The following is a 19,266-nucleotide window of genomic DNA, read 5'->3' on the forward strand; positions in this document are numbered from 1 at the left end:
ACCGCTAGTGGTGGACGACGGCTGTTGTTGCGGAGGGCGTCTTTCTTTCCCTCTTGCTTTTCTTTCATCTCTATATTCTCTTCTATCTGCACGAGGCAGCGGAGGTGGCTCAGCTACAGAGCCAGCAGCAGGCCCGTGCATTTTCTTTTCCTTCTTACAACCACAACAACAACAACAACAAGTTCGCAGAGTTTGGTTAAAGCAGGGCTTTATAACTTCGTCGGACGGTCTTGCGCGCGATATGCAAGGTTACAACTGCATGCAACGAAGCATGTGCCAGATAGCAGATTCAAACATTGAGGGATTCGTGTTTACGGAATTGTAACTAATTGCATGCACAGGTTCATCGACTCTTAGGGTGGACACGCGAAGAGGCGGTCGCTCTTGTGCAAGCGCCGTTGCGTCCACTACGGCGGCATATAGAAACAAAGTTGAGACCGGCGACGAGAGACCTGGAAGTGGTAAGCATACTTCGCATGTCCTGCCACTTGGATTCACTGCGTGGCAGGGTCGGACTCGATAACGCTTTGAAGAGAGCGACAACGTACTTAAGTGTTAAACTTAATAGTGGACGACCCTGTAAGCGCACGAGGGTCCGCAAAGGGAGTCACAGACGAAGGCCATTAACGCCACGCCCTTGAAGGCGGAGCTTCGAAGTCCCTCACATTTATTTACTCAATACCGTGGAAATAGTGTCATCTCTTCACGCACAGTTAAACTGTGAACAACAAAATTAGAGGGTCTCTTAGATGTCTCTTAAGAGGAGAATGGCGAAAGCCTACCGTTCCTATCCTATAATTTGCCTCCCATCGTTAGCCTCTTGTCGGCATTCGTTGCAGTGCTACTTATAATTTAATTAGTTTACAGGAAAGGTAAGGCGCAGCATCCATCACACACTCTCCGGCAAGTGTGAATTTCGACGGTGCACCATCGCACCTGTCGCGTGGCGTTCCTTGCGCGCGTTCAAGTGTGGCGTTGCAGATGGCAGGGACGCATCCCGCCTCGGCCAATCAGAACACCGCAAAAGCGGGACACACTTTGTCCATGACAGCATGAGCCATTAAAGGCTTTTTAATAACAAGTTGGAACAGCAGCCCCATCTGCGAAATGAAGTTGCTGTACGGAATCCAGACGAAGACGCAGCCAGAAAATGCCGGACAAGTTGTCATCGTGCTCGTATTCTTGCCTGTCATTTCAAAGGCAGTCATGACTGTGACCGCGACAGCTAATCACGCTAAGTTCTTGCGCACAGAAAGTAATTCCGGGGTATCGATCTGCGTGTAGCGGGCCTGTTTTCAAAGAAAGCCAGATTCCCGAAGGTAAGCATATACCTCGGCGTCAGGAGCACGGCGGAGCAGTGTGACCGGGCCAGTTGACTGTGGGGTCGGCGCTCCGGGGACGGCGTCGACTCCGGCGCGGTCTGGTTCTTTCCTATCCTCTCTTTCTTTCGTGCCTAGCGAAGGTGGTAGTAGGGCTTTTTCCTTCTGCATGAGGGTAGGTTTCAGCGTCAGCATGAAAACTTTGCGGAACGAAGGAGAAACGCGAGCGTTATTTTCCCCCGAAAGCCTCCGGCCTACCCAGCGCCCCTCACCTTGGCTTCAGGAGCACGACGGAGCACTGTGACGGGCGCAGTGGAGTGCGGTGTCGGCGCTCCGGGGACGGGGACGGCATCGATTCCGACGCGGACTGGCTCTTCTTTCCTAAACTCTTTTGCTTCCGTGCGTAACGGGGGTAGTAGGGCTGGTTCCTCCTGCGTTACAATAGGTTTCAGTGTTAGCATGAATGAATAACGAAGTATAAATGCGAACATTATTAATGCGTAAGCATTATATGGCTATGAAGGCAGGTTTAGCGTGGGCATGACTTTGTCGGCGCTGTAAAAGAGTAACTGGCTGGTATATCAGAAATTAAATGGTACCATAGGATAGAGCATCAAAAAAGGTGTGCAGATGACAAATTGGTTGATTTGGTTTAATTAGGTAATTAGAGCCAATAAAAGTAATAATTGATTTACAGAAAAGGGAAGGCGCAATGTCTCTCACACTCATTATGTGGACACCTTACCCAACACCACCTCGACCTTTAATAGTGAAGAGGGTGTTGCCTTACCACGCCGTAAAGGAAGGGAGGAAGATGAGAGTGAATGCGGAAAGAACAAAAGGGGTGCTGTAGTGGAGGGCTCCGTAGTAATTTCGACCACCTGGGGATCTTTAACGTGCACTAACAACGCACAGCACACAGACGCATCTTCGTTCCTCCTCCATTGAAATTTAATTAGAGCCAGTTAAGTGGTTTACAGGAAAGGAAAGGCCCAGTATATGGCACTCGCGAAAGAGAAACTATGGTTGGTATATAGAAAACAAAACGGTACCATCGGACACAGCACCGAGGAAAGATGTTTAAAGTGACGAAAATACTTTGTGCGGGTTAATTAGGTAATTACTTAGAGACAATTGAGCCAGTATCTATATACTCGCGAAATCCCGCTGACAAATCCCGCGGACAACACAGCAACGCTTAGGCTTATGCATTTCTTCACTGCAAATTCTGCAGTGATCTAGGAATTTTTTGCTCCGAAAGGCGTCGGCTCACCCAGCGCCCCTCACCTCGGCTTCACGAACACGACGGAGCACTGTGACCGGCGCAGTGGAATGCGGCGTCGGCGCTCCGGAGACGGCGTCGACTCCGGCGCAGTCTGGTTCTTTCCCACCCTCGCTTGCTTTCGTGCCTCTCGAAGTTAGGTCTTGTTCCTCCTGCATGAGGATAGGTTTCAGCGTCAGCAGGAATACCTTGCGCAACGACCGAGAAACGCGAATATGGATTATGGGTTTCTTGGCGCCGAAAAAGACAATTAATGGTTTAAAGGCGAAAGCCTTTAATGGCTCATGCTGTCGTGGACAGTGTGCCCCGTTTTTGTGGCGTTCTGATTGGCCGAGGCAGGATGCGTCCCTGCCATCTGCAATGCCACACTTGAACGCGCTCCAAGGAACGCCACGCGACAGGAGCGATGGTGTACTGTCCAAACTCACACTTGCCGATGAATGTGTGATAGATACTGCGCCTTTCCTTTCCTGTAAACCAGATATATTTATATGTAGCACTGCAACGAATGGCGACAAGAGGCTAAAGATGGGAGGCAAATTACAGGAAAGGAAGGGTAGGCTTTCACCATTCTCTTCTTATGAGGCATCTAAGAAACCCCCTAAGTTTTTATTTATTTATTTTTTTTATTTTTTTTTGCTATCGACTCGCTCATTCTTGTCGTCTATGGGCGAGGACACTTAAGCATTTGTCATTCGGCACTTAGGAAGAAGTACGAGGGACTTTAGCGACTAAAGTAGAGAAAGGCGAACGCCTGAGAAGTCTCATCTTGTCTAGCGTTCCTGCCATCTGCAATCCCACACTAGAACGCACGCCAAGGAACGCCACGCGACAGCAGCGATGGCGTACCATCCATCCAAACGCACACTTGTCGGAGTGTGTGACAGATACTGCGCCTTTCCTCCGCAAGTCTCATCTTGTCAGGCGTTCCTGCCATCTGCGATCCCACACTTGAACGTGCGCCAAAGAACGCCACGCGACAGTAGCCGCAAAAACGGGACACACTGTCCACGACAGTATGAGCTATTGAAGGCTTTCGCCTTAATGCCCGTGTTTCGTTACCGGTTTCGTTCTGTTTCCGTTACCGGTTCTTTACCGTGACTCGTTACGGCTTGACGAATTATTTGGTTAGTGTCGGCAAGACGTTTGTTTAGTACTTACGTGAAAACGTGACTGCTGCTGCTATTGAGGGCTCCATTGCACGTCGTGACACAGCACGATTACGCGGAGGTTCGCAGAACAATGGATCCTGACGGTGCTCAATCTCGAAATAGACTCAGCTAGGCAGCGGTAAAAGAGCCAACAGTTGCCTTCAATTATAAAAAACAGTCCGAACACACTGGCGCCATTAACAAGGGCCGCGAAAAAGAATAACTGCATTTCTTTCCAGACACAACTCGCAAATTAGCAGAACTATAGGCCCTATTGCAAAGAGACTACTTTCCCAGCACCGTATTTCATCCTCTCTGGAATCACACAATACCCCCTATAAATGATATCACTCAGCAAAGCAGCAGAAATTTGACTCCAAAGTGGATTTTTTTTATTCCACCTCACAAGTTCTTTGCAGCCCCGTTGAACGGAGCCTACACGCAGCTCTCTCGTAGACACAAAGCTGCGAGAATCTCTCAAATGATAAAGCATTGATGCAATATTGTGCAAACATCTGCTGCAGTAACCGGAAATATATCCCTGCCTTTCTTTTTTTCTGGAACGTACTCCGAGCGTTTCGTACACTGTTTAATCAGCAGAGAAAGCCGCATGAGCACAGAACTGCGAAGGCCTCCTGCAAATTCGTGCGTCGAAATTCGTAAGTGTTCGCCCAGTCGCTGTCATGGCACGGCTGGCCTCCGCGCACGCTACACATCTGCTCATCACATTCAGAGTTACGAAGATTGGACAGCCCCCCAATACCAACGCCAAGCGCAAGCTTAGTGCCCTGCTAGACTTCATGTCAGAGTCTGGCGCCCTCAACCTCACCAACCCACCCCCTTCCCCTTTAGGCCTCGGGTCATCTTTATGAATAAAGGTTTATGAATGAATGAATGAATGAATGAATGAATGAATGAATGAATGAATGAATGAATGAATGAATGAATGAATGAATGAATCGCCTTTCCTAAAAGCGGAGTCGGCGCTCCTGTCTATCTTACTCCGTGGGTGAGACTATATAGGGTGCACACATTTTAAGGCGAAAGTCTTTATTGCGTCATACTCACGGCCGCGTCCGCCGTTCTGTCCCTCTAAACCTGTCAATAATGCTTACAGACAGACCGGGCACATGACAACGTATCTTAGGTTTCTTTGTCTAGCATCATGCCAGCGTGGTTTCCATGGAGACTGCCACCGCTACTTAGTGGTAGATAGTCATCTATAATGTTAGTGGTAGTTAGTGATATTGACAGTTATGACAGAGATGACTGACTATGATATTATCACTTGGTAACGTCCTTTCAAGTTACGTCGTGGCCGGATGCAACGCTATCATGATGTCACATCCGGCCATGTCTAATAACCGGTACTGACGTCATAATGATGCCACGGTTGATCATAACGTCACCAGGTGACCAGGCTGGAGCACGCAGGACGTGATGTCCCGACTATAACACGACAAATAGACTCACGATCCAGGGATGTCAAAGTAATCTTGGGACTAGACTTAACGGAAGCCTTCGACAACGTCAGGCATGAGGCGATTCTCAGCAGTCGCCAGGTGATCGGAGTGGGGTCCAGAACATATAACTACATAAGAGACTTCCTAACAGGTAGGATAACCTGCATTAAATTCCAAGACATAGAGTCTCCAACTTTGGAACTAGTAAGCAGGGGCTCACCGCAGGGATCGGCTCTCACGACCCTCCTCTTCAACGTGTATATGAGGGGTCTCCCAAAAGCACTAAGCAACATCGAGGGGCTAAAATTCAGCGTGTACGTGGACGACATCCACCCCACCACCACCACCACCTCTTTTGATACGAGAGGAAGGGTAGGCTTTACGTACATACCATTCTCCTCTTAAGAGACATCTAAGAGATCCTCTAATTTCTTATAACGTACATACCTTGGCGCCGGCGGTGCTAGGTGCCGCTGCTTTCGAGACGGCGTCGGCTCCAGTGACACCCAGTTCTATTCCTCTTCTTCGTGGTGGCCTCGAGGGTAGAAACACTTGACGAATATAGCCATCCTGCATGAGGCCAGGTTTCAGCGCCACATAGAAACAGCTTCAGAGGACACTGCAGAATCTGCTCTGGAAAAATGCTTAAGCCTGAGTGTTGCTGTTGCAACACGGTATATCGCCCGCCCCTTGTTGCAGCCACTGTACCCTTGATAGAGATTTCACACTGAGGAAATTACAATAGCAACTGTCGTTGACGACATTGTGTAGTAGTAGTACTTGTTGCGACTGTAGGAAGGAAAGGAAAATGCACGTGCCTGCTACCGGCTCTGTAGCTGAGTAACTTGCGCTGCGGGCAAGAGAAAAAAAAGTAAAGAGCACTGCAGTATCTGCATTGGAGTAATGCGAAACCACAAATGCTGCTGTTGGTTGCTTCTGATTGCTTCTAGTTCCTTAATTCCCTTCTTTGCCCATTTTAGTGTTTGGTACTTTCAATTTGCGCGCCAATTTCTTCTATGCCCATTTTTTGCTCTATGTCCGGTGGCGTAACGTCACATTCTTAACGCCATATCCACTGCGGCACCCTTTCTCTGTTTCCGCTTTCACTCCCACCTTCTTCCCTTTCCTTACGGCGCGGTTCAGGTGTCCACCGAACAAGTGTGGCAGATATACTACGCCTTCCCTTTCCTGTGAACCAATTATTAAAGCGAAAGCATTTAATGGCTCATGCTGTCGTGGACAAAGTGTGTCCCGCTTTTGCGGCATCTTGATTGGCCAGGGCGGGATGCGTCCTTACCATCTGCAATGCCACACTTGAACGCGCGCCAAGGGACGCCACGCGACAGGACCGATGGTGTATCGCCCAAACACACTTGCCGGAGAAAGTGTGATAGATAGTGCGCCTTTCCTTTCCTGTAAACCAATTATACGTAGCACTGCAACGAATGCCGACAAGAGGCTAACGATGAGCAAAATATAGGATAGGAAGAGTAGGCTTTCCCCATTTTCCTCTCAAGAGAGCCTATAATTTTTTCTAATTATTTACCTAATAACTAATTGACCTAATTATTTTTTCGGACACAACATTACGTCACCCTTTATCGAATGAAACCACTCATTAACCTCTACCACTTCTCAATTACCCACAACTGCTGCGGACACGATATTGCGGACACGTTCTGCGGACACGGTCTGCGGATAAAAATCTGTGAACATAGCGAAGTAATGCTTTCTAATAGACAAGAAAGAAAAAGAGGGAGAGAGAAAGACGTGCGTCGCAACGGCCGTTGTCCGCCACCGAAGCGGTATAGTGCCTAGAATATGTTGGCCACTATATTCTAGGCACTATAGAAGCGGTGGCGGGTGCAATGAAGGCCTACAACAGGTGCAACCGCCGGTAGCAGGCTGCCCCTGCCACAAACAGCGGGGACCTGCCAGACCAAGCCCCGTAGGGCCAGCAGCGAGCGGCAGCCACAACCCCCATTGTGTAGCAAGCTGCGCATACTCTTTTTAATGCGAAAGCATTACTTCGCTATGCTCACAGATTTCCGTCCGCAGACCATGTCCGCAAGTCGTGTCCACAGATCATTTCCGCAGAACGTGTCCGCAAAATCGTGTCCGCAGCAGTTGTAATTGAGAAGTGATAGAGGTTGAGTGGCGTCAATCGATAGAGGTAGTGGTGGTGGTGGTGAAACTAATTTCCAACAGATACAGAGTAGGCATCAACCTACCCGCCTACACGACGGCCTGGAGCCCTTGGACCCGGGCGGCGTGTTCGGCCAGTCGGGTGGCGTAATGTTGTGTCTGAAAAAATAAGTAGGGCAATAAGTTAATTAGGTAATTAATTAGAATAACTGGTTCATAGGAAAGGAATGGAGCAGTATCTGCCACAATTGTTCTGTGGATACCTGAACCGCACGCAAGGGAAGGGATGAAGGTGGGAGTGAAAGGGGGACGAGAGAAAGGGGTGCCCTAGTGTTATAGTGCCTATGTTCTAGGCACTATACTAGTGTATAAGACATCAAGAATGTGACATCTGCAACCGGAAGTAGAGCCGTAAAAAAAGGGCATAGGAAGGAATTTACGCACAACTTGACAGTACCAAAGACTAAAATGGGTAAACAAGAGGTGAATGTGAGGTAGATGATGTGACGTAACGCAACTGGAAGTCGAGCCAAAAAAAGGAATAGGAAGAGATTGGCGCGCAATTTGAAAGTACCAAAGACTACAATGGACCAACAAGAAGTAAATTAAGCAACTCGAAACAGAAGCAACCAACAGCAACATGCGTGCTTTCGCATTACTCCGGTGCAGATTCTGCAGTGCTTTTTAATTTTATTTTTAAGGCGAAAACCTTTCTAGCCCCCAACTGACCTATACTGACCTATATCCTACTAACCTGCCCGGCGTCTCCTCCCCCCGGAGGATCGGTGCCACTCTGGACTTTGGAAGACTGGGAGGCAACACTATGCTCCAAGGACCTGGCGAAGCAAAAGATAGCAGTTCGCCGGGCTACCGACGTCAGGGTCAGATTGGTTTGGTTTGGTTTGTGAGGTTTAACGTCCCAAAGCGACTTAGGCTATGAGAGACGCCGTAGTGGAGGACTCCGGAATTTCGACCCACTGGGGTTCTTTATCATGTACTGACATCGCACAGCACACGGGCGTCTTGAACATTAATGTTTAAGCGCGGTGGGGCCGTGGGGGGACCCAGGGGGCCAGGGGGCTCCGAATACCCTTGCATCAATATATGTTTCGGCCCTGTTAACGGACATATGGCCATTACCGTGACATCTCCAGCGGGCACTCTCCTCAACTATGCCTCTCTTCGCACCACCGAACCGAGTATTGCCGAAGAAGCAGCCATCACTCTGGCCGCCGCCACTATGCACAAGCTACCATCATGTCAGATTCCCGCACCGCCTGCCGTAACTACCTTCGCGGACACATCGGTGCCGCCAGCCTCCGAATCCTCGTCGCTAATCCTCCTAAAAGGATCAGTGTGATCAGGATTCCAGGACACCAGTCGATGCCCGGCAATGAAGCTGCCCATCGACACGCTCGCGCGCTCCTTCCCCGAGCCTCCCCTCTCCCGGATCACACGTATGCCTCCCCGATCCGTACATACACAGAACTGCTTGAACACTACAGGCTGTCTCGCCGTACATTACCTTCCCCTTCCCCCACCCTGTCTACTCAAGAAGCAGCAACTTACCGCCGCCTGCAAACTAATACCTTCATTTCACCATTTCCCCTAAACCTCTGGTACCCCTTCCTTTATTCCCCTGACTGCCCACATTGAGCTGAGCGGCCAACGCTCTACCACATGGTTTGGGCGCGCCAAGTTACCCCTTCTTTAAGCCCTCCCCCCCCCCCCCCCTGCATGGAAGATTGGGAGGCCGCACTGCAGGACCCCTGCCCGGAGCGCCAGCAATGGCTGGCTCGCCGCGCTGTTACTGCAGCCACGGCCACGGGACCCTTGACTGAGGGTCCCGCCCCCTCGCTGACTCAATAAATAAAGATGTTTTGTCCTCCTCCTCCTAGGCTGATGGATCAAAATGTGCGCGAGAATTGTGCACGAAATTTGTCATAATCAGCAAGATTCCGCAAGCTGTGTTCTTGTCAGCGTTACTTCGACTCTACCCCCCTCCCCACCCCCAGCTGTCTCACTCCCAACAAATCATCTGAAGGCGTCTTCAAACCCGAACGCTTCTCACCCCTCAACGCCTATCCTACTACCGACCCGTTTCCCGTGAGTGCACTCTCTGTGGAGAGTTGCGCGCCACCTTGGACCACATTCTTTTCGGCTGCCCTGCCGATCCTCTCCCGCAGGGACAGCCCGCCATCGGATCATGGGAGGAATGGGAGGCCCTTCTTACGTCGCAGGACCTGGACATACAACTTCGCTGTGTGGACCGGGGTGCCAGTGCCATAGCCCTACGTGACCTGGACACATGCGCGTAATGTGAGGGCCGTGCGGTGGCCCTGGGCCCTTGAAGGGTCCAAACTCGCTCGTTTAATAAAGTTTTTTCCTCCTCCTCCTCCAAGTGCAATCCCACACTAGAACGAGCGCCAAGGAACGCCACGTGACAGGAGCGATGGTGTACCGTACAAACACTTGCCGGAAAGTGTGTGACAGATACTGCGCCTTTCCTTTCCTGTAAACCAATAGGCCGATCCCACCGGCCAGTTTCACGACGACGCCGCTACCGCGGTGCATGCTGGTAGATGTCATTCGGCCGCTGCGCACGCCTAGAGTGCCCGCGTGCCGCGTTTCCGAACTGTTTTTAGTTCCTGTGTATGCCCGAGTGCATTGGAAAAATTCACCTATTACTTTCCTGAATGCCATAAGAATAGCGATAGGGAAAAGCGATTCCGATTTTAAGTGTCGCTTGTTGAGCTCGTTCGGTCGAAAAGCCGTCGGAGCCGTCATCGTCGTAATAGTAGTAGTAGTCGACAGCGCGCGTGAAAAATATTCGGGGGCTGCCGAAAAAATCATGCTGATTTTGGTTGTAGTGATTGATCGCATACTGGTGTATGATAGGCGATGACGAGTTAATAAAATCATTATAATTATTTGAATATTTGGTGAATTGGAGATAGAAAAAATTTGGAGAAAGGGGGTTAAGTGGTTTCAAAACACTCAGAATGAAAAGTCGATGCTTGCTGATGCTATTTAAAATATTTTGAAAATGCAATTGATCAATTTGTAAATTAAGATGAAAGAAAAAAATGCAAAATGAGAAAAAAGGGCTTGCTAGGTGTAAAAGTGCTCGGAATAAAAGGCCAATGCTTGATGAAAATATGGAGTGTGTAGTTGTTCAATTAATTAACTTTATTACCATAGTGGTAAATCAAGACCTTAATTTTTTATCAGCGTAACGTGCACCACAGGACACTTGCAACAACTTACCCAGGACTCTCTGGCCCAAACAGGCGCTTTCACAAATCCTCTCTGTCAGCAGTACCTCTGAAACCTCACCGTTTTCGCACAATCACAAACACACATCACCTATAGTCTAGTAGAAGTCAGTTGATATCTCTATTACCAACGCTGTATATTATTACGCTGTATATTTTCTTAATTACAACCATCGAGAACTGCCTTTTCATCTTGAGAACATTCCCTCACTTGTCTCGTCAGTCAATCACCATTATGAGCATAATGACATTTCTGAACCCCCTTTCTCCAATTTTTCATTTTAAATTATTAGAATTAATTTAACAAATTACACACTTTGAACTTTTTATTGCGAAAGCAATACTACTTTCATTTTCAGCTCCTCGCGTGGCGAGGCCACGGTAGCTACCATTGACCTTTAGCTTGACCTCTGCTATGACGTCATACCATCTGCCGCAAAAACCAGGGGCCCAACTTGTGCCATCGCGAGGCGATACGCCCGCCGCGCGCGGCGCGCCTAGCGGTGGGACGTCACAGCTGCAAAAGCAAGGCTCCAACTTGTGCCCTCACGAGGCGAGGCCGCGCTTGGTGGCGGCATGGCCTCCGAGATCACCCTCGCGCGCGTGTGCGTGCGGAGGTGATCTCGGAGGCCTGGCTTCATGGCTTCATGGCTTCAGAGATGAGCCCCGCTCGCGCGTTTCTCTCGCGCGGGCGGGGCTGATCTCGGACGTCATGCAGCCCGCCCTACCTCACAAGAGTCGCAAATGGCCGCAAACATCCCCTCGCGTCCCCTCGTCTTTGGCTATTTTTTAAGCTGCTCTTAAAGGCCGAAAGAGCAAGAATCAGCAGCGACTCACTAAGCGTCGGTTCTTTTGGAGAGCCGCCGTTCAGTGAGCCGTCAGAACCTTCCGCTAGAGTCGGGTCTTCTGCTTGGTGTGACTTCAGCGCCATCTATTAGCAGTTCGAGAAAGCAACTGCAGTGGGCCATGGCCTCCGAGATCACGTCCGCGCGCACGTTTCCACGCGCGCGAGGGTGATCTCGGAGGCCATGCGGAAGGGCAGTTGTTTTCTCGCGTCGCTAAAAGATTGCGCCAAAGTTGCACCTAGGCGATAGAAAAGATCCAGCTTTCAAGGAACAGTTCGGCACCACGAATCGGATCACTGAACGAGAGAGGAGGAGGACGGGAAAAACTTTATAATTATACGAAGAATTCGAGGCACGTAGGCCTCCTGTCCTGGGTCTTCGCACGACCCCACTCGCGATCTAAACTTTCATGTGATGTTGATCCATGACGTATCTGACGACGATCTGCCTGGCCGGGTCCGCTGACCGCAGTGAGGTCTCCCAGTTCCCCCAGGTTAGGAGAAGCACCGGCCCGGCGGGTGGGGGAGGGGAGGAGACACCAGGCAGGATAACAATGTGGGTAAGGGTGGCATTGGGGTGCTAGCACGAAGTGCATATGGGGGATGCCGGCTTACCGGCTTAAATGTTGAAAGTAGTGCTTGTATCGGCAGCGTTCGTGTCTGCAGGCGACGCCAGATTGACTGTTCTCTGGTAGTGAGGGATGGATGAAGCGCTCATCGCGGGAGATTGCGGTGAACTCAGCAAACGAGTGCATACGCTCCTTCGAGAAATCCCCCACGAGGTCCGCCTGTGCCCGGTTTCTAGACCCTCGGGCTAAATAGTCGGCGGCCTCGTTGCCGGGATTTCACGAGTGCGTATGCACCCAGATGAGCTCAACCCGTCGGGGGAGGTTGGGGTGGGCATGTGCAGCAGGCGGTGCGCATGATGATGAATCCGGCCCCTGGCATAATTTAGAATGGCAGTTTTATAATCACTAAGTACACAACTGGCATCTGTGTATGCCAGAGCAATAGCTATAACGGTCTCCTCGGCTTCCTCAGAGGAAGTGCTTGAAGGAAGCTCGACAGTTAGGGGGGAAATGTGGGGGTTGTGTACAACTGCAGTGGCTCCGTTCTCATCGCAGACGGCATCCACCCAAACTGCATCGGGCTCATTCCCGTACCATTTGTGGAGCGCTGCCGCGCGCGCATTCCTGCGATCTTGGTCATGGTGGGGGTGCATGTTTCGTCGTAATCGTTTGGTATAGATTGAGGTGTAAATGTTGGTAGGGAGTTTTCTTATGGATGCATTGTTTGGGGGAATAGTGATGCCTACCTTAATGAGTATGTGTCGTCCGGTAGTTGTAGCGGCCAATCTAAGGTATTGTGCTTCTAAGTGGGCCTCTCGAAGTTCATGTATTGTGTTATGGACTCAGAGTTCGAGTAGTCTCGTTGCTAGTGCTTTACGAGAGCCAGCTAACCAAAAGAACCGCCGCGCACTTCTAGTGAGCCGCGGCTCACCTGCTCATTTGAAAGAGCCGCTCAAAAGATCCGGCTCACTCCTGAGCGACCCATCTCTATTTGAGACATTAAGAGACCGTCTAATTTTCAGTCAATCACTACTTTACCTGAGTACCCGGGTTCGAACCCGAGCCTCGGTCGCTGCATTTCGATGGAGGTCAACTGGAGATGCCTCCATGTGCTGCGCGATGTCAGCGCACTTAAAATCCCCAGGTGGTCGAAATTACTCCGCAGCCCTCCACTACAGTACTTATTTCACTCTTTCCGCTTTCACGCCCACCTTCCTCCTTCCCTCAGGGCGTGGTTCCGGTGTCGGCAGAAAACGTGACAAATACAGCGCCTTTCCTTTGCTATATTAAACCAGACTACTACTACTATTATTATTATTATTATTATTATTATTATTATTATTATTATTATTATTATTATTATTATTATTATTATTATTATTATTATTATTATTATTATTATTATTATTCAGATAAACGACATTGTTCGAGAATGTGTCCTTTCATTTCTGTAGGGCAAAGTAATGCACAGAGATCATTCGCGTGGTCATTGTAGCTCTACTGGCAACCATGGCACGCACGATGTAACATCAGAGAGACGGAAAGAGAGCCTGCGGCGTTTGATGACACGGCGTCGGTGAGAGAGAGAGAAAACATTTATTGCTCTAAAAAGTTTCTAGGTTTAGCGGCGGGCCGATGTCTTCATATCTTCGGCCTCTTCACAAGGTCGGCGCCCCTATTCCAGGGCACCGCTGAGTCTTGCTGCTTCGCAGGCGTGCCGCATCAGTGCCCTTTGGGCCGTGAGCTCGCTGCTGGTCAGCAGACCCTCCCATTGTTCCGCACTCGGGTTATTTAGTTTGTGGAAGGCTCTGTTTCGTTCGCATTCCCATGTGATGTGGTATAGTGTGGGGGTTGCCCCGCACCACGGACATGTGTTCCTGTAATGTGTAGGGAACATCTTGTGTAGTATGTATAGATTGTGGAATGTCCCTGCTTGCAGTCTCCGCCAGCAGACCGCCTCGTGCTGTGTTAATGTGTGGGGTGGTGGGTATTTGAATCTCCGCCCTCTGTGGCAGTTTAGTATTTCTGTATACGTTGGTTCCACCGTTATGGGGTCCTCCAGGGCTTCTGACTGTCCTGCTCGGTTCGTGATCTCGCGAACTAGGCTGTCTACCCTCGAGTTACCCTCTATCCCGGTGTGTGCCGGTATCCAGAAAATCCTGTGTCTTAAGGTCTTATTTGGAAGCCTTGCTTCGAGGAGGATGCTCAGCGCTTCCTTGCTTATTTTGCCCCGTGTGTAGTTCCTGCATGCTGCTTTGAGTCTGTTAGGATTATGAGAGACTTGTTCCTACGGTAACCTTCGGCGGCCGCTAGAGCTACGGCAGCCTCCTCCCCCTTCGTTACCGTACAGTTTCTTAACGTCGCACTGCTGATTGGTTCCCCCATGTGGCCTACCACTGCTGCCGCGACTCTGAACTTTCTGGTCCAGCGGTCCCATGGGTATAGGGCCGCGTCTGTGTATACCGTATTTTCCATTGTGGCTAGGTTCCGCTGCACATAGTCTGCCCTGGCCTGCCTTCTAGCGGCGTGGAGGTTGGGATCCATGTTTCTCGGCAGGGGGCTGACATCCAGTGTTTGACGGACCTCGTCTGGAATGGTGGCTGTTCTATCTACGATCCCTTCTACGTCGTGTCCTATTCTAGGAGCTTGCGGCCGGTGACTGTCTCTTGGAGCCTGACTATTTGCGCACTTAGCTGGGCGTCCGTTAGTTCTTCGAATGTGTTGTTTAGGCCCATTTGTAGCAGCTTTTCATTTGATGTGTTTTTTGGTAGGTGGAGTGCCGTCTTGTACGCTATTCTTAGCAGCGCCTCCGTCTGTTCTTTGTCTTTCTTGGTCATGCGGTGGTATGGCAACGAGTACGTGACTCTGCTGACTATCAGGCTTTTGACGAGCTTGATCGTGTCGCTTTCCTTCATCCCGCTTCTGTTCTGCGATACCCTCTTTATCATGCGGCTTACTTGTTCTGTTGACGTCTTGAGTAGACTGATTGTGTGGGTACATCTGCTTCCTTGGATCCACATGCCTAGGATGCGTATCATGTCCCTTTCCGGTATATTTTGGCCTTCTAACCTTACTGTCAGGTCCACCTTGGTGGGGTTGGACCCTACCCTAAGAAGTTCCGACTTCTCCGTGGCACAGGCGAGGCCCCTTTCTCTCACGTACTCTTCTACACATGTTGCTGCTTCCTGCAGTCTCTCTTGCTTTTGTCCTAGCGAGCCTCGATTCGTCCAGACCGTAATGTCATCGGCGTACATTGCGTGCTGGATGCCATCGATCTTGCTGAGTTTTCTGGCCAGTCCGATCATCGCAATGTTGAAGAGCACTGGTGAGATTACGAATCCTTGCGGCGTGCCCTTTCGTGGGGTGGTGAAATCCGAACTTTTAATCCGCGACGTTGCAAAGCGTCTCAAGTGTCCAACAAACCAACGGCGCACAGGAAAGAGAACGAGTGAGGGTGGCTTATTCTAGCCCTGCTCAGTCGAAAAAAACTACAGAACTGTGTCAAAAATACGACAAAATATCCTATAGTTCTGTCGTATCCATCAGATTTTTCTGTTGTTCTGTAGTACTTTTCTGTAGTTCTGTAGTTTTTCTGTAATATATTTCTGTTGTCTGTAGTTCTGTAGCACTTTTCTGTTGTAACTACAGAAATTTCTGATGTTACTACAGAATGTTCTATTGTCACAACAGGTTTCCCGCCAAAAACCGCACAGAAATTCTGTCGTAACATCAGAAAATTTTCTGTAGTTTTATATATATAATATATAATAGATATATTATATATATGATGGGGCTGGGACAGGTAGCTCACCGCCGCTTGCGGCGGGGGCTAGCCTGGCACCGAATTTTATGTTGTTGGCCGTCATTGCACCGGCCACCGCTTCGGTGGTGGACGACGGCTGTTGCGGCGCATGTCTTTCTCTGACTCTTCTTTCTCTTCTCTATTAACGCGACAGCGTTAAGAGCCCCGTGTCGCAAAAAATTCGGCGTCGTCGTTGGCGGCGGCCGTCCCGCGTGGTCCGGCGTTAGCCGTGAGCGAAAAATCCTAGATGCATTAATAAATAAACACGAGTAGGAAAAATCGCCGACCTGAGGTATGTGAACCAATTACAGGTTCCTGTGAACCAATTATAGGCAGTGGAGGTGACTCAGCTACAGAGCCAGGTCCATGTATTTTCTTTTCCTTCCTACAGCCACAACAGGCAGCGGAGGTGGCTCAGCTACAGAGCCAGTAGCAGGCCCGCGTATTGTTTTCCTTCTTCCTACAGCCCCAATAACAACAGCAAGGAGGAGGCCGGTAGACCGGCACCAACGCATCAGAAACATTTTATTTGTGCTTTTAGTTTCTAACCACCCAAGGTTATGGCATGTCTGCAATACAGGGTTGTCACGACTATTGCCTGATGAACCTGACAGTGAATAGGGTCTCTTTGCTGTTATGACAAACCAGGCTTCCAAACTCTCAGACACAAGCTACACTAAGAACGCCAAGAAAAAAAAGAAAATGGGGGACGCAGGCATAGAGCTAATACTACTAAGACAACACAGGCTCCGCCGTTAAAGGTAAGCCGCGTTGCAACAAACGCTTACGATGTTTTTGTTTTTGTTTTTTCGGCTTATAGCCGGGTGGGTGATGACGTCACGGGTAAGGTCGGACGCCGCATCTTAAAACTTGATGCGTCCCAATGCGCGTTCTGTGGAACGCGCTCTTTGCGTTCGATGCAGCGCTGGGGAACTCCACCGTTCAATGTAAGACGAAATAGCGTTCCACACACAGGGACAATGTTTGTCATACGCAGGTACTTACCATCAAAAATCATCGGCTTTCCATCTGAGTATTTTGACGCCTTTGTACCCTACTTTCCTAAAATGTGATTTTTTTTTTTAATTTTTTTCTATTAATTGATCGATTACACACACTAACTTTAAATTAGCATGAGCAAACATTGGCTTTTCGTTCTGAGCAATTTGATACTTTTGAACAGGGGATATAGCGAACTCACGTGACCGGTGCGTCCGTCCAGTGCCTCTTGTAGTACAGTGCCTGCAGCGTCGCGCCCGCTCCCATTGTGCGTTTCACTATAGTGTTCTAGTTTCACTGAGGGACTGTGTGACGGTACTAGCCGAACGCCCACTCACGTAAGTTCTCTTTTTTAGCATTTCTATTTGTATCATTAAAGCAGGCAGTATGTTATGAGCGTTAAAGATAACGCAGTCTTCGGGAAGGGTGCACATCTGCAAGTTAACGCCGCATTCTTTAGCCATTGAAACAATAGGGGAGAGGGTGAGGTGACCACGCAAACCCTTCAGGCTCTGGGCACTTCTAAAGGAGACAATGCGCCGTCCCTCGGTGATGACGGTGCGCCTGAAAAGGTAGGGAAGCGAGGCGCGTGCCAATGGCTGTTGCAAAAATGCGAACGAGACGCGGCCCGGCGACGCTAGACCCACGAAACGCCACGCGAGCTCACGCACTGCGCCTCGTTTTTTTTTTTTTCTTTTTTTTTTACCAACTACGTGTCGTTGGTGTCGAGAGTGGAAAGCGGTTGCTGTGGTAGCACCACTAAGGTTTCCGAGCACCTCCTCCCTCCTTTTACCCCTATCGTCGGGACTGTGTTAGTTGAGGCGCTTGTCTCCAGCGAGTAGTGAGTCACGGCGTTTTCCATTTCCTCAAAATCAATTTCCACTTTATTTCTATTGCCAGGCAGTCAACGCGGCTTCCTTGCCTTGTCAGACTATTCGCTCCGTTCTCCTCTGAACATGCATGCAACACACGGCGATCAGCTATTCCAGCCTTTAAATTACCGTACTGTCGGAAGTGAGCGCAGTAGTCGCACGGCATATATTCGTTCTGTACTTCCGATCACCTAAAATGCGTATCCCATCACACTGATTTCAGAAGGTAACACGTTTCGTTTACGCTCCGTTAACTCTTTTTGTTCTACACTAAGACAAGAATGGAACGATATCATGCGAGGGGCTACTCACCTGCGGCTCCAGTTCCGGAAAGCTGCTACAGGACCCAGGCAGCCTTACAGGGGCTGTTCTCACGTCCTCCGAGGCTCCACGTCCACCACGACCGCGGGAACACAGCTTATTTTTTAATATTCGATATTGTAGCGTCATTATTTACGCGCTAAAAGTAACGCAGCTGCAGCGTGCTGAGTCCATAGTTAGGCGCGTTGTAAAGTGGCGCAACCTCGCGTGTAAACTGCTCGAAAGGTTTTTTTTTTCTTTGTTTTTTTTTTGGTACGTAAATTTAAGTGAAGATAGCGCAAAGGAAATCTAGGAGCTAAACAAAACTTTTTCTTTTAAACTTATTAGCAAACCACCACCGATTTATTACTGCCAGTCTCCTATGGGACGCAACCGCCTGTTTATTGCCGCGTCTCAGAAGAGCAGGAACAAAATTATCCGAGTTGCAACGAATTCGAAGTTTAAAGTTCGCAACTGTGGTCTTGTGACGTCACTGTGAGTACGACCACCGTATTTTTCAAAGCCGTCTATGATTTTCGGTGTCTCTATGAATGGTTAAGCATTATTAGTGCGGAAAAATGCTGAATTTGTGAGTGAATTAGCTAAAAGCCAGCGTTGCGACAACTTTGGCGCAAGCGGGTGCGTTCACCAGCAATTAATGCAGTGCTGATGCGGCACGAACGCGCCGGCGTTCACTTGAACATTGCTTGCGCCTTTTACTACATTGAATTGTCCAGTACAAGATATGATTGCATGTGTGTGTTCGACCTTTGATACCAAGCGTGCTTGGATAGCCGTAAGAAGTCGGCTCTTAATACCTTTCCCGTCGTATTTTCGTTCTTTTCCTGCAGACAGAAAGTCCTCAGCTTTAAAAGCTGCTTACTAAGACGAAGTAACGATGCTGCCAGTATTTCGACTAGGAGAGCGCAAACGCAGAAAAAGTTGGGGATGCGTTCGGTCGCAGTTTCACCACTGATATCGAAACAGTGGGAATAAGTATCATTTTAAGGCCAAGTGAGATTTTACGTAGGCTACTTTAAGGGATTTTGGGTAAAGTGTACACGTGACAAAACATCATTTGCCTGAACATTTAGGATCGTTAAGTTAGTGAACATTTACTTTAACTGACAGTAAGTACAACACTATCTGATGTTTGTTATTAACACGAAAGTGTTACTTCGCTATGTTCACCGATTTCAGTCGGCAAAATCGTGTCCGCGACAATTGCGAGTAATTGAGAAGCGG

General features: G+C 49.3%; 1 protein-coding gene across 1 annotated transcript; it reads right to left on the reverse strand.

Annotated features, from left to right (window-relative positions):
• Positions 1-1,573: 1,573 nt before the first annotated feature.
• LOC146208032 (uncharacterized) lies at positions 1,574-18,230 on the reverse strand. The gene is made up of 4 exons (XM_084577954.1): positions 18,034-18,230; positions 5,663-5,785; positions 2,607-2,753; positions 1,574-1,750 (listed from the first exon to the last, which is right to left on the reverse strand). The coding sequence occupies exons 1-4, from the start codon at positions 18,169-18,171 to the stop codon at positions 1,574-1,576; spliced, it is 585 nt and encodes a 194-aa protein (XP_084434080.1). The 5' UTR covers positions 18,172-18,230.
• Positions 18,231-19,266: the final 1,036 nt, after the last annotated feature.

The sequence above is a fragment of the Amblyomma maculatum genome, chromosome 1 (genome assembly GCF_055883805.1).
Source record: "Amblyomma maculatum isolate TAMU_Amacu chromosome 1, ASM5588380v1, whole genome shotgun sequence".
NCBI lineage: Eukaryota > Metazoa > Arthropoda > Arachnida > Ixodida > Ixodidae > Amblyomma > Amblyomma maculatum.

Coding starts and splice junctions, on each gene's coding strand:
- LOC146208032 (XM_084577954.1), bottom strand. CDS start 18,171: ATGACGCTACAATATCGAATATTAAAAAATAAGCTGTGTTCCCGCGGT. Junction 5,786..18,033: donor TTCCGGAACTGGAGCCGCAG/GTGAGTAGCCCC, acceptor GGCCTCATGCAG/GATGGCTATATTCGTCAAGT. Junction 2,754..5,662: donor CTAGCACCGCCGGCGCCAAG/GTATGTACGTTA, acceptor ATCCTCATGCAG/GAGGAACAAGACCTAACTTC.